The sequence below is a fragment of the Gavialis gangeticus genome, unplaced genomic scaffold (assembly GCF_001723915.1).
Source record: "Gavialis gangeticus isolate Ggan-Ray unplaced genomic scaffold, GavGan_comp1, whole genome shotgun sequence".
NCBI lineage: Eukaryota > Metazoa > Chordata > Crocodylia > Gavialidae > Gavialis > Gavialis gangeticus.
Genome location: NW_017729032.1, coordinates 171,854,698 through 171,868,541, shown reverse-complemented (window position 1 = coordinate 171,868,541; position 13,844 = coordinate 171,854,698). Strand labels below are relative to the sequence as shown.

The following is a 13,844-nucleotide window of genomic DNA, read 5'->3' as shown; positions in this document are numbered from 1 at the left end:
TCCAGCCCCTCCAGAAGCTCTCTAACCCGGTCCTCCCCAACCTGAGGTCTGAAGGCAATCCCCTCGAGTCTGGCTTCTATCACAGCAGGGAAGTCCCGGTCCCTGCACAAGAAAACGGAGGTGAAGAATTGGTTAAAGATACTCAAATCTGGTAGCTTTTTTTTTTTCCAGGAATTTTATGAGAATAATGTTTTTCATAAGATTTCTGGACCTTTTTATTTCTTTTTATTCCTAGGTTGGAAATATTGATTGAGGACAAGCTTTATCATATTGATTAATCACTTTGCTTCCAAACTCAATGGAACAGAGTTAGGCACCCTGACTAGGTCTGCTTGTTTATGTATTGACCTTTTTTTAACCTGCTCTGAAACTGTCTCTAAACATGTATCTCCTGGTTATAGATAAATGTGGATAAGACCTAGAAATGCAAACAAAAACAAAGCCCTTGGCACACTTGAAATAGGGAATGACTGTTCCTTTCTCCCACCCCAATTTAGAATAAAAGAGTAGTAGGTGATAAGTTCAGATGGCAAGCTGATTAATATCACATATTTCCAAAAGCACAGTTTGTCATTATAGATAACATCAGTGTTGCATTCAGACTTGATAAAATATGAGTTGTATTCTCATGTTCCAGAGACAACTAGATTGGGTATCCCATAATATCAAACAGACATAAAAGAGAAGTTTGAACCCACAGCACACATTCAGCTTAATAATCCAAACAGAGAAATGAGAGGAAAATGGTTTAATCATTTATTATCCCCTATTATTCTATCACATTTTTCTCATGGGTTGTTGCCTCGGTACATTGGTAACGTGATAATGGTTATGCTGTAGCTAATTGTTCTATCTGGATACATTTAAAAAATCAGTCCTAAAACTAAGCTTTAAGAAGTGCCTTAGAAAAATGGTTACTTTTATGAGCTTGGTCATGAAAGTGATGGAAGAGCATGGTGTCTTCTTTATAAGCCTTTGAAAACTACTTTTGATGATGATTATTACTTCCATAAAGAAGAACATTAAAAAATAATCTACTGTGTTCTTAACTGTTTTATGAAAGTAATTCACCTATTTCTTTTTTAAGCCAAGCTGCAGCTACAATAACTGTAACTATATTAATATTCAGGGTTAAACCTTCCCTTCTGAAAAAATGTTCCCATAAATAATGAAAAAGACAAGAGATATGGCCACACATAATAGGATGGGCTGCTGTCAGGCTGCTTGCATGGCTTCCTGCAGAGCCGTGGAGCTGCACAGAGCCTGGTGCTTCGCTCCAAGGATGTAGGGGAAGCAAACTAAAACTCCTTAAAGGAGTTTAAAGGAGTTTTAGTTTGCTGAGCCCCAAGTCATTTAAGGCACTGCCAAATTTCCTACAGCAGCTGGAATTAATGTGCAATACATCACCGAGGCGTGCAAATACTGACACCATTAAAGTAGTGCAAAAACATTTAGCCCACTTTAAACTGTTGTGCACACACACCTCTCATTTAATCTACACACGGCCCGTTTTGTTTTGTCCAGTAAAAATATGGTCTGTGTTGATGAAGGGCCATAGCTGGTACTTGAGTCTGTCTCTGATGCCCTTTTCAACATAGTTAATATCATCACTAAAAAAACCAAAATGGATTATAACAGTCTACAAGGTGCCACTCTGCCATACCTTCTGGCTTAGGTTTAATTGTACATTATACTATGCATGAAATCATTTTAATATAATGACGAATATTTTAATACATACTGGGTGCATCTACACATGCTATTATTATGCATGAATAAACTCTGGAGCTTATTGCTTTGGAGATTATTGCTCCCAAGTACACTGTTTGAATGTGCACCTGGGAGCAATTAACTCTGGATCAATAAGCTCCAGAGTTTATCCATTCACAGCATGTGGAGCCAGAGCAGCCCTGCCTGGTGGGGGCCTCGGGGCAGCCTACCAATCCTACTATCATTTAAATTAGTTTACTTCAGCCTAATAAGGGTGCATGTATAGATGCCAAGACATTTACTGTGCAGTTAATTAGTCAACTATGCAGTAAACATCTTGCGTAGACATGCCCATTTTGATGAATCATAGTAAATAAAGATTAGAGAAGTATAATCTTTTTATTAGCTTAGAATTTCAAAATCCCATATGGAAGGTTTCAAATCCATATGAGGACAAAGACAGAGATTTTCAAAGACACAAAGAACATTACTGGCAATCCCTTGATTCAAGGATCATCTCTACTATGGCTCATCAATGGGTCCTAAGGTGACTTAAGAGTCCAATCCTTGAGCTACAGACCCATCTGCAGAAGTTGCAGGCCTTTCCTTAGGGGAGAGTAGGCTGTAGGCTAGGATTTCACTCCTTTTTCTTTCTCCGTTCTCTTTTCTCTGCTTTGAATGAAAGATGTTTTACCTCAAAATAGGCTGCCAATTGAGGTTGTAGTGCCATTGGAGTAAGTCAACAGCGAGCTCCTCCAAGTCTTGACATTGGAATGTGTTTTCTTGAGGTATGCCTTCAATGTGTTCTTGTAGCATTTCCTCTGGCCACCGTGAGATCTCAGGCTATTACTAACCTGGGAGCAGAGTGCTACTTTTGGGAGTTGGGAGTCAGGCATCCACATACAATGTCTTGTTCTGTGAAGTTGATGCTTGAGGATCACTGGCTCAATGCTGGTAATATTGGCTTCAGCAAGGATGCTGACGTTTGTGTGGCAGTCTTCCCATTTGATGTGGAGGATTTTCCAGGAGTTTTGTTGGTGATACCTCTCCTGGCTCTTGAGATGACAAGGGTAGGTCATTCACATTTCACATCCATAGAGGAGAGTGGATATGATGACTGCATTGTAGACCTGGATCTTGGTGTCTTTCCGGTAATCATGATGATTAAAAACACACCAAAGCAATTTCCCAGAGGAGGTTCTTGTGCACTGGATCCTATGCTGGATCTCTTCATCAAGGTTCACTCTCTCAGGAGGTGACTACTGAGGAAGTGCTCGACTATCTGTAGCATCTTTTCCTTGATGGCAGTTTGGGATGGGAGGCCACATTCATGGCCTGGGGCAAGCTAATACAACATTTTTAGTCTTCTTGATATTGAGAAAGAAGGCCAAAGTTCAGTAGGCTTCTCTGAAAAGATCCAGTGGAGTCTGGATGTTTTCTTTAGTGTGCTCAAGGATGGTGCAGTTACCAACATATTGAAGGTCAAGGACGGCCATTTTGAGTACTTTGGTCTTCGATCTGGGAGCAAACATGTCCCAGATCGAAGAGCCCTCCATCCATTGGATAGTCTGTGTCAATTCCAGAAGAAAGGGAGTCTTTAATGAGAACCAAGATGACTGTCAAAAAATGGAGAACAGAATTGGGGCAATGACACATCCTTGCTTGACTCCAGTTTGGATGACAAATAGATCTGTCTCTGATCTGCTACATAGGATGATCATGGTCATCTGGTTATGTAGAAGCCTCAGGACTTTGATGCACTTTTTAGGATATCCAAATCTGGCCAGTACTTTCCACAAAGCTTTGCGAATAATGGAATCAAAGTATTTAGTGAGGTCAATGAAGGTCATATACAGGTTCTGATGTCGTTCCTGACACTTTTCTTGACCTGAAAGGCAACAAAGACCATGTTAATTGCCCCATGGGATAGTCTGAAACTGAACTGAGTTTCCAGCAGGGCTTCCTCAGCAGGAGGTAGAAGATGGTTCAGAAGGATGATGGCAAGGATTTTCCCTGCTGTGGAAAGGTGGGGGGGCAGTGAAACCTTGATAGTTCCCACACACAGACTTATCCCCTTTCTTGAACATAGTCACAATATTGACATTCCTCACATTCCCAGGAATTTCTTAGTTTTTCTAAATTCAAAAAATAAATGTGTAGTCTCAGTACGAGTACCTCACTGCCAGCCTTGTAGATTTAAGCAGATATGCCATCCGATCCAGTAGCTTTGTTATTCTTGGTTTCCTTGATGGCATGCCAGAATTCTATGATAGGAGGGGTGGTGAGGGATCCCCTTTTAGAGTGTTGGAGTTTGGACTCAATGGTGGTATCAAGCAAAGTCAACTCATAGTTCAAGAGTGTCTCAAAGTGCTCTTTCCATCTGGCTTGGATAGATTCACTATCTTTGAGGAGCATCAATCTATTCTGCAATTGCAGGAAACTAAGACTATGGGAAGTTGGGCTGTAGATGGCTTTTGTTCCTTGGAAAAGGTATGCATGTCGTGTTTGTCAGCATAGTGTTGGATATCCTTCAATATCCAACCTTGCCTCCATTGATTTTTGTTTCCCCAGATCCTCCTTTGAGCTTCAGCTTTGAGGAGTTGATACATCTCCTTCTTCTGCTGAAATAAGGTGTCATCTTCTTGAGCAGAATGAGCCCTTCTCTTCTGATTGAGGAATGTTTGAATCTTGGCATCACTATCATCAACCAGTCTTGGTGTTCACAGGCTATATAGCCAATGGATTCAGCACAGGTCATATGAACATCAGTTTTAAACCTCTTCCGGAGTTCCTCAGTGTTGCCTTCATTCAAGTACAGGGCAGAGAGCTTTCAACACTTTTGGAGCTTTACAAAACTGTAAAGAGTTCAACGGTGTTGAAGAGATTTGGTATTGAGAGTCTTTCACGTTGATTTTAGTTGTTCAAAGAACAGTTCTACTTTAACTTTGGCTCCATTCTGACTAATACTTGCAAGAAGGACTGATCATTCTCCTTGGTGATTCAGCATCAAAGTCAGACGTGATCTGGAACGCAAGAGTGGCACCATTGGGAAGGAAGGAGTAACTACAATGGCATCCTGCTCCTGCATGGAGCAAGGTTTTGTCATCACCAACACCATCTTCAGTCACGTGACAAAAAAACATATGGAGACACCCTTGCTCTAAGTACTGGCTTCTCCTCAACTATGCTATTTTTAGAGCCCATGATCAAATAGATGTCTGTATCACACAAGCCATGTGAGGAACTAATGACTACTGGACAGATCACTGTCTTGTCAGATCCATTATGAACACCTGGCTTGCTCTGAGACACAAAGAACAGTTTCCCATTGACACTTATGTCCTATTTGAGCCTTTGACGTTCTTCCCCAAATTCTAAAACTCGTGTAAGAATGAACTCTTAGGCCAAAATCTTAGTAACACACATAATAGTGTAAGTGCCAAAATAAAGGTTATTGTTGTTTGTTTTCCAAATATTCTTCTTTATACTTTCACACAAAATACTTCCATGGCTGCTGCAGGGAGTTCACACATGAAAAGGAAATCATGCTCCACCATTACCTCATTGGCTGATTCTGTAGACTGAACATATTTCCAAGTCATTATAAAGCCCATTTTAATTAGCATATCCACTACTAAACTTGAATTGGCATTCTGTGAGTGGCCAAGTTGAGAGACAATTCTACATCACTTTAAAGCCCCCTAATATTTGCTCCAATTTACTGTTTACTTCAATTTACAACCCGCCATTTTGCACCTTCAGTTAAAGTCAGTCGGATGCAAGGTATATTTTTTTAGCACTTGGAATTGTTTCTGACCAATTTACACTTGATTATCACAACCTAGTAAGTAGATATTGTTCCTCAAGCTAACCCTAGCTGAGGATACCCTATCAACCTATTCCTTGATAAATCTCTACCATCATTATTTCTCAAAAGATTCAAACACAAAATTAAAGCTGCCCAACCCTTGATGAATCCCATAAGGAGGGATGCACTCTCAGAATATAAATCTTGCCAGGGAATGAGAAAATCCTTTAACACAAAGATGTGAATTACACAAGTATTAGTGGGTGGGAAAGGAAGCCCTGTGATTTGACTTTGCTGTTCTAAGATTGAGCTAACTATGGAAGATGTGTTATAACCTTGATCTGCCAGTTTTGTTATAATTTTGTGATTTACCAAACATCTGTTAGGGACTTTGAAACCACTGTATTCATTTGCTTATGACCTAAACCACAGGCCTCAAAAGATGAAAGTCTAGGCAGCCTCTCAGAAAGTAAAACACTTTAATGGGCAATTCTCAGTTTGTGGAATGTAAAGCTGCGGCTCATTTTCCCTCTTTGGGGTTGGAGTGTTTGCAGTCCCTAATTCCCTTGTCAGAGCCCCCATTTTTCTGTTTCTCTAGAGTAGAAGTCACCATTCTTCTGTGTGGAAAAAACCTGGAAATTCTCCCAGAAGACTTAAGCAATACATTGCCTGTTTGGTACCATAAGGCATTACAAAAATAGAAATAATTATTATTCATCGCAACAACAGTATTAGAACCAGACTTTTTTTTCCTGCATGCCAGCAGACAATGCTATCACTTAACTAAAGTGCAACAAGGCCTACAGTCCATTCAAAGTAAATTTCATGGTATAAAAGGGCAATGTTTTTAAATATATATATTTATATATGGTGCTGGATTGAAGGGAAAGTTGGCCATGCTTTTTGCAATAGAATATGTCACAAAACCAATTTTAAATGAAAAAAATGTGCCCATTTTGATGAAACTTTCATCAGGAGGGTTTCTCAGCTCCATCATGAGACTGCTGGCAGGAAAAACACTAAAATATCCTTCATAGACATACCTAGCATGAAGGAGACCCAGGTTTACGTCCATGTTCTGGCTGCTCTAGGGTTCAGATATGTACCTCTCTCATCCCAAGTTAATGTCTTAATCCCTTGTTTCTTCTAAGATGTGTCTTTTGTCTCTCATCTCTTTTGTGGCATATTAGGGTGGGGTTTTGTTCTGTTATAGCATGGGAACAAAATTAATTTTTTGTCCAAAACTGAAGTCTTCTTTTATAGCTAGTCTTAGTTATGAGTTATAGTTAAGTCCCCAATTCAGTAACAAATTTAAATACTAGGCAGGGGCCATCTTGCTGATCTGTGTTTGTCCAGCATATAGTGCAAAGGGGTCTTTGTCAATGACTAAGCTTCATAGGTGCTATCATAACACAAATACCTGATTTTCTGCTCACAGGTAGTTTCTTTGGCTGTACTGGATTTATCTGGCCTCAAGTTAGGCATCTACTTAATTAGGAAACATTTGTTAAATCTGAGCCTAAAAAGCATGACAATCCAAGAGTATTTCAATATTCCACAGAGTGGAATAATCAGAAAAGCCTCTAAAATGAAGTGATTTTTAATAATGGGCTCAGACATCCTGTCAAATAATTTTGAAATGAATTTTCCACATTTAATAAATGGAAATGTACTCAAATGAGTTAAAATAGGATATATGTCTCTAGTTTCAAATAAAATAGAAGGCTGCATTCATCAAGCAAGAAATCCAAAAGAAAAAAAGTTTGGAAGCATTTCACTGTTCATACGCCAAGATTTCTTAGCACTTATATTTTCCTGGATGCATCATTCTTTTATCTTAAACCAAACTTCACATTAAATAAACAATTGTTGGGTTAATGTAATTCTCAAGTAACTCCACAAATGTCAAGGGGATTATACTAAAGATTAATTTGGTCCAATAAATGGTGATAGAATAAAACACTGAGACTCTAATCGTCCTGTATAAGTGTTAAAATAATCCATGGGCCAAAATCAGCCTTGTTATAAATGGGACTCTTTCTATTGGCATAAAAATATTGCACCCATTTACACAAACCTGAATTTTGCCTCATTTGCACCAATTTGAAATTCCTCATTTTTTCAGAAGGAATTTCGATTCATGTAGTCAACATGGAGTCAAAAGGGTTAGGGGACGCCATGGGTAGAATAGTTGGTCAAAAACAGTTCTGAAGGAATGCAGGATAAAATAGTAATTAGCAGGAGGATTGATGATTCTAATATAATAAAAGCCATGGCACTTCTGCCTGTGTGTCTTTCTGTCCATCACGCTCTGGGCCAACTGCACGTGTGTGGCCTGAAGCCTTACTGACAGAGAGACAGACAGGCAGTGGTGGAGGTGGGGGCGGAGACGAGTGGAGCCAGGCTGTGCTTCCTACTGTGGGGTGTGGCGAGGTGGACTGGCCATGCAGGGTGCTCCCATGTGAGGTGGCTCGGCTTGTGACTGTGAGGGGGAGACAGGGAGGCGTGCAGCCACAAAGTGTCATGCCGGGAGCGGGCAGGGGAGTGCAGACAGCACCCGCTGGCTGCAGCACACAGCCATGGCACAGGGTGCACCCCCCTACCCACTTCCCATGTGGCACCCTGTGGCTGCGCGCCCCGCCCCCATGCAGAGAGTGCCCACCAACTGCAGACCATGGGGGAAGGCATGGTATGTGGGCACATGGTCACAGGGTGCTGTGTGGGAAGTTGGTGAGGGGGGTGTGGTGCTTGGCCACAGGGTGCTGCACAGTGAGCGGGCAGGGAGGCGTGGGCAGTGCCCGCTGGCTACAGCACATGGCCACAGGTTGGGGTGCTCCTCATGCACCCACTCCCTATGCACCACCCTGTGGCTACATTCCATGCCCCCACATGCCCCACCCCCCCTGCACTGGGAGCACCCAGTGGCTCCAGCTATGGAGCACATAAAGCATGCAGAAGGGAGTGAGGTGCCACACAGGGAATGGGCATCGGGGGTGTGGGCAGTGTCTGCTGGTTGTAACATGCGGCTATGGGGCAGGGCACACCCTCTCACTCGGTCCTGCTCCCTGCCTGGCATCCTGCAGCCATGCACCATGCCCCACCCTCTCGTGGCATGCCCCACCCCCTCACAGGGAGTGCCTGCCAGCTGCAAGCCACAGTGGGGCATGCCATGCAGCCACAGGGAGCCCCAAGGGGAGTGGGTATGTGGACAAGGGCAGTACCTGCTGGCTGCAGCACATGGCTGCAGGACTTTCCCCCCTGCCCACTCCCTGCACAGCATCCTGCAGCTGTGCACCACCCGCCATGCTCTCCACCACACCCTGGGGCTGTGACCCACATCACACAGCCACAGCTGGCAGATGCTCCCACCACCATGGTAACTCCTCATGCCACAGCCATGTACCACGCTGCCCAAATGCTCTGCGCCACACTCTGGGCTTTCTCCCCGTGCCGTGTGGCCACAGCTGGCAGGAACTCCCTGTGCCATGGCCATTCCCCATGCCTTCCCTGTGGCCATGTGACACCCCCACTGTGCACCACATCCTCCAACAAACCCTGTGCCACACCCCAGGGCCACTCCTCACACTATGCAGCCACAGCTGGCAGGTGCTCCCCTCACCATGGCCGTGACCCCCCTCCACACAGCCATGCACCATGCCACCCCATGTGCCCTGTGCCACACCCCAGGGCCACTTCCCATGCCATACCCCACCCTGAACCCATGTGCCACACCCCAGGACTGCTCCCCCTGCCACACAGACATTGAGCTCTCCCCTCATTGTGGTCACTCCCCACACCAAGCTCTGTGACTGTGTGCTACCACACTCCTGCGCAGCTGGGCGTGATGTTCCCTTGAACACGGAGCAGCAGAGAGGGGTGTGGAGCAGGGCTGAACACAGAGCAGAAAAGGGAATGGGACACCACCCAGAGAGACAGCAGAAGGGCAGGGGGAGCAGGGCAAGACCCAGAGCAGCAGGGAGGGAGAGCAGGGCAAGACCTAGAGTGGTGGCAGGAGGTGGGGGAGTGCGGCTGGGTCTGGAGCAATGCGGGGAGGACATGAGGCCAGTTGCTGGTCTCCATCCTTGCGGGCCCCTGGATCTGCACACCGGATGACAGGAGGCTGCCTCTGCCGGCAAGTGTTTTACTTTGAACAGTTTGAGGTCCAGTTTCCCAGAAACCTCTGCAACTATCTCCTTGGAACTTGGCAGGCTTCATGCCCTCTGAAGGGGCTACCATCCCTGCAATTTTCATCCAAATCAGGCAAGAAATGACAGTTTTAGGCATTTTCATGATTCCCCATTATAGCCGATGGGCAAAACTTCAAAACAGCAAAACAGTTCTGATGAAATGAAATGGAGCAGTGCTTTGAAAGTAAATGAAAGAATGAAATAAAACATTGTCCCTTCAAAATGGTGAAACAGACATTGAAACGAAATAATGGTGTTTCGCACAGCTCTACCAAATGGTATTTTAATATTAAAAATATATGTTTTATGAGACCATTTCCTTCTTTAATAGTTTATGACTATTGAATATGTTCTTAAACCTTAATTTTATGAAGTTTTTTGAGGGGAGTATGGGGAATTAGCTACATGTTAATGAAATCAAGCTTTTTGGAAACAAACTGGACTGAACACAAAAGCCATTCCAATTAGAGGGACTTTTGCAAAATTGGCCCAGATCCAATTAAGCATGGGAGCTTAATTTAAAGGGTTTGAGGGACTTCTAATGTACTTAAAGATAAATGCAAATCTAAGGGCCTTACTGAATTGGGGTCTTGGACTGTAATTTCCTCTTAGCAGGGAACTGTCAGTATATTTGTTTGTACTGTACTCTCCTGTGGTTTATATATACAATAGCAAAAAGATCAATCACAACAGCCTACTATCCTCCTCTTTAAGTATCTGGTTCTATAAAAATTTGTAATAAACACATTTTGATGAATGGCTAGCGTTTCTCTCCAGTAATAAGTATAGTATCCTTTTCTTTCCAGCTTATAGGGGTGATACAGCAGCAACGATTATTGCTTTTCACACACACATACATATGTCTACATATGTGTGTATTGTGTGTGTGTGTATGTATATATTATGGATGTATAGCTAATGTCAGAACTGGTTGGAAAGTTATTCTTTTGTCCTCCATGGAAATTTTGACTTTTCATTGAGCAACTGAAAAGCTAAAAACTTCTTGGCTGAAAAACAAACACCTTTTTTGTTTGAAGGATTTCTTTTTTTTGACATTACATCAACATTTTCCATGGAAAGCTCATGCTTTTTTGTCAATTTTTCCAGTGAAAAACAGTTTAAGAAGAGATTTCTTGACAAGCCCTTATTTATTTAATACGTGTGTGTGTGTGTTCAAACAAAATCACTTAATACTTCTCCTTACTGAGAGACAATGGCAAGAAATGCCAAACAGATGTAATTGACCTGTGTGCATGCATATATTAATAAGCTCTATTAATACTCTTTATTTGAAGTCTTCATTCAGCTTGATCCTGTGAAGTCCTAAACACCTGCAATAAAGACCTGCAATTTTCACTTATATTATCTGGAATTGAGGTCACTCAAAGCACTGCAGGATCAGGCCTTATCTGACTTGGCTTAAAAACACCTGATGAGTTTCATTTTTTCCAGCAACATTTCATACAATGGCACAAGCAGACAGTTTAAATATTTTTATTTCACAAGGTCCAGAAATGGGAATGGAAGCAAAACACATTTTACAAAGCAAGTTGAAAAAAAAATGCAAAGAGCTTAAAATAAAATTTAAATTAAAAAAAAAAAAGGCAGCCAGAACTTTTCTAACTGAGATAACTTGTTCTGTAGGTAAATGCATCACGACAAGAAACAAAACTAATGGAGGAATGTGACCAGCTCATTGAAATAATTCAGCAAAGACGTCAGATCATTGGAACCAAAATCAAGGAAGGGAAGGTAAGGATTCTACCAGGAAAGGTTACAACATGGGTCAACAGTGTTTCTTCATACTCTGTAACTTCTATGATTTGTTGACCTAATGTACTGTTAATAAATACTGGCAACAATCTATTCATACTCCTTGGCAGCTACTGCTTTTAGGTGAAGAGAGCAACTGCCTGCTGTCAACATTCATTGGATAAACCATCATCATTTGAAGTGGCTTCTTGCTTACTATTAATCATGCTCTACACAATTTTGATTTTAAGGTCTTTATTTGATGTGATATTATGTATGTCATTTTTTTTAACCCAGAACTGATTTCACTGTAAAAAAAATAATGGGCTAACAGAAGCTCTGTTCAGATTTTCAGAGGTCTGAAGGCATTTGAGCATAGCAAGAATTTACTGTACCAATGGATCCACTATCCTAAGGCACCTATATACATGCAGGGAGGCTGCTGTGACATGCTGTAATTACAGTGTGTTGGAGCAGACTCAATTAATAGAGTCTGCCGGAACTTGGTAATTACTGTGATGCAGTAGACTCCAGCATCAGGTATATTAGCATCCCTGTGCTCAAAAATGGCAGTGGGCGTGCTTTAATTAAAACTTCTTGAATGAGCTTTAGTTAAAACACCCCTGCTGCCATTTTTCAGCATAGGAATGCTGATACACATGACACTCTCAGCACTTGAAATTAGAGCAGCTCTCAAAGCCGGTCTAATTAAAGTGTTCCCCACCAGACTCCCAGAGCACCTCTATAAATGTCCCTAGACACCAGTTATCTGCACAGTTTTATTCAATATGAAATGTAATTATTTTCTTTACATATTTATACAGGACAAGTCTCCCAACGTGAAGAATTCATTTCAAAGAATTTTCTTGTTTTTTACAGGAAATGTCATGAGATTTTTGTTATCTGAGGGTGTGGCCAGACAGTACTTTGGAGTATCCTCAATTTACCTTGCGGGAAAAGTAAAGTGGACCCACGATGCACAGCATTTACTCTAGAGAAAGTGCTGTATTCCTGTGTAAGGTTACTTTTGAGGAGGTCAGAAGTAATTTACACTGGAGAAAGTTGAACAGGAACTTTATACCTTGGCCAGGTACAGACATTACACTTTTACCTGTATAAGTGATTGGAAACTGGTCTATACCAGTAACAGAACAGAAGTTCAGCACACATGGACTAGTTTAAAAATGCAAAACCTGATCTAAGATTTGCTCCCCCACCACAAGGCAAATGTGTGTTCTGTTCACTACTGATATAAACAATGTCACTTACTGAAGCCACATAAGTTAAATCAATTATGCCTCAGGCTTTTTGAATGTCTGTACTAAGCCCTTGTGTCTCCAGTTTTACTATAGAATAGTTGTGTGTTTGAGACAAATCAGCTCCCCCTTCAGCTATTGGCCAGATACTATAGTAGCACCTATTGAAAGGCAAACAACCAGTTTCAGCATTCCCTCTAAGTTGTGTGGAGTGCATGGCCACCCAGGCATGCTCATGTGGTGCTGCCAGGTGAGCCTGCGCAGCTACGCACATCGCGCAGCTTAGAGGGAACGTTGCCCAGTTTGGGACAGCTGCTCATTTGTCAGCTCCTTACTAAAACTAAACTTCCAGTAAAATCTGGAGTAAAGTTCTTTGTAGTAATCATACTGTGTATATGCCCCATAAAAATAAAAGGAATGTAAGTTGAATACCACTGGTTAACTACTGCAATACAGTGGTTACTAGTGTAAACTGAATAAACAAGACAAAATTTAGAGTAGGGATGGGCAAAATGTGACCCATGGACTGGATCCAGCCTGCCAATTGATTGGATCTGACCTGTAGATGGGTGCCTACCAAATGACTAGATCCAACCCATGGGCGGGTGGCAGCTTCAGCTCTGGCAGCCACATGATGCCAGGTGGCCAGAGCTGCTTCAGGCATGCCAGGCACTAACTCTCTCATGGAAGCATGAACCTGGCTGCTGCCATAGCATACTCCCACCCCCAAGTCTGGACCTGGCAGCAGCCAGTCATGTCTATAGCTGCCCAAATACAGCTGCCCCACCCTTCCTTCCACACCCAAAGTCCCAACCCAGAAGCTGCCAGCTGCATTTGGGCAGCTGTGGATGTGGCCAGCACCTGCTAGGTCCAGACTCAAGGCAGGTGTGGGGGGTGCTAAACTGTGGGCAGATGGTCCCCAGTTGTGGGGGAGGGAGAGAGTGCGTCATGCTAAAACTGCAGAAGGGTTCAGGCTTCTGCAGTGGTCGCAGTTCTGGGAGGGAAGGAAGGGGAGAGGGAGAGAGAGGTGTCTGGACAGCCCACCAAAACTCATTAAGTGTCCCATAAGCCCAAATAATTGCCCACCTCTGTTTTAGAGGCACACTTTAAAACTGGTGATCTAGGCACTTG

At 42.7% G+C, this 13,844-nt stretch overlaps 1 protein-coding gene across 1 annotated transcript in view; it reads left to right on the top strand.

The window, feature by feature from the left end:
* The window catches only part of MID1 (midline 1), a 313,623-nt gene that overhangs the window by 248,645 nt on the left and 51,134 nt on the right, over window positions 1-13,844 (top strand). Inside the window, exon 4 of the mRNA XM_019524500.1 lies at window positions 11,350-11,457. Within this exon, the coding sequence (XP_019380045.1) occupies window positions 11,350-11,457 (108 nt within the window). The remainder of the gene's footprint in view (window positions 1-11,349; window positions 11,458-13,844) is intronic.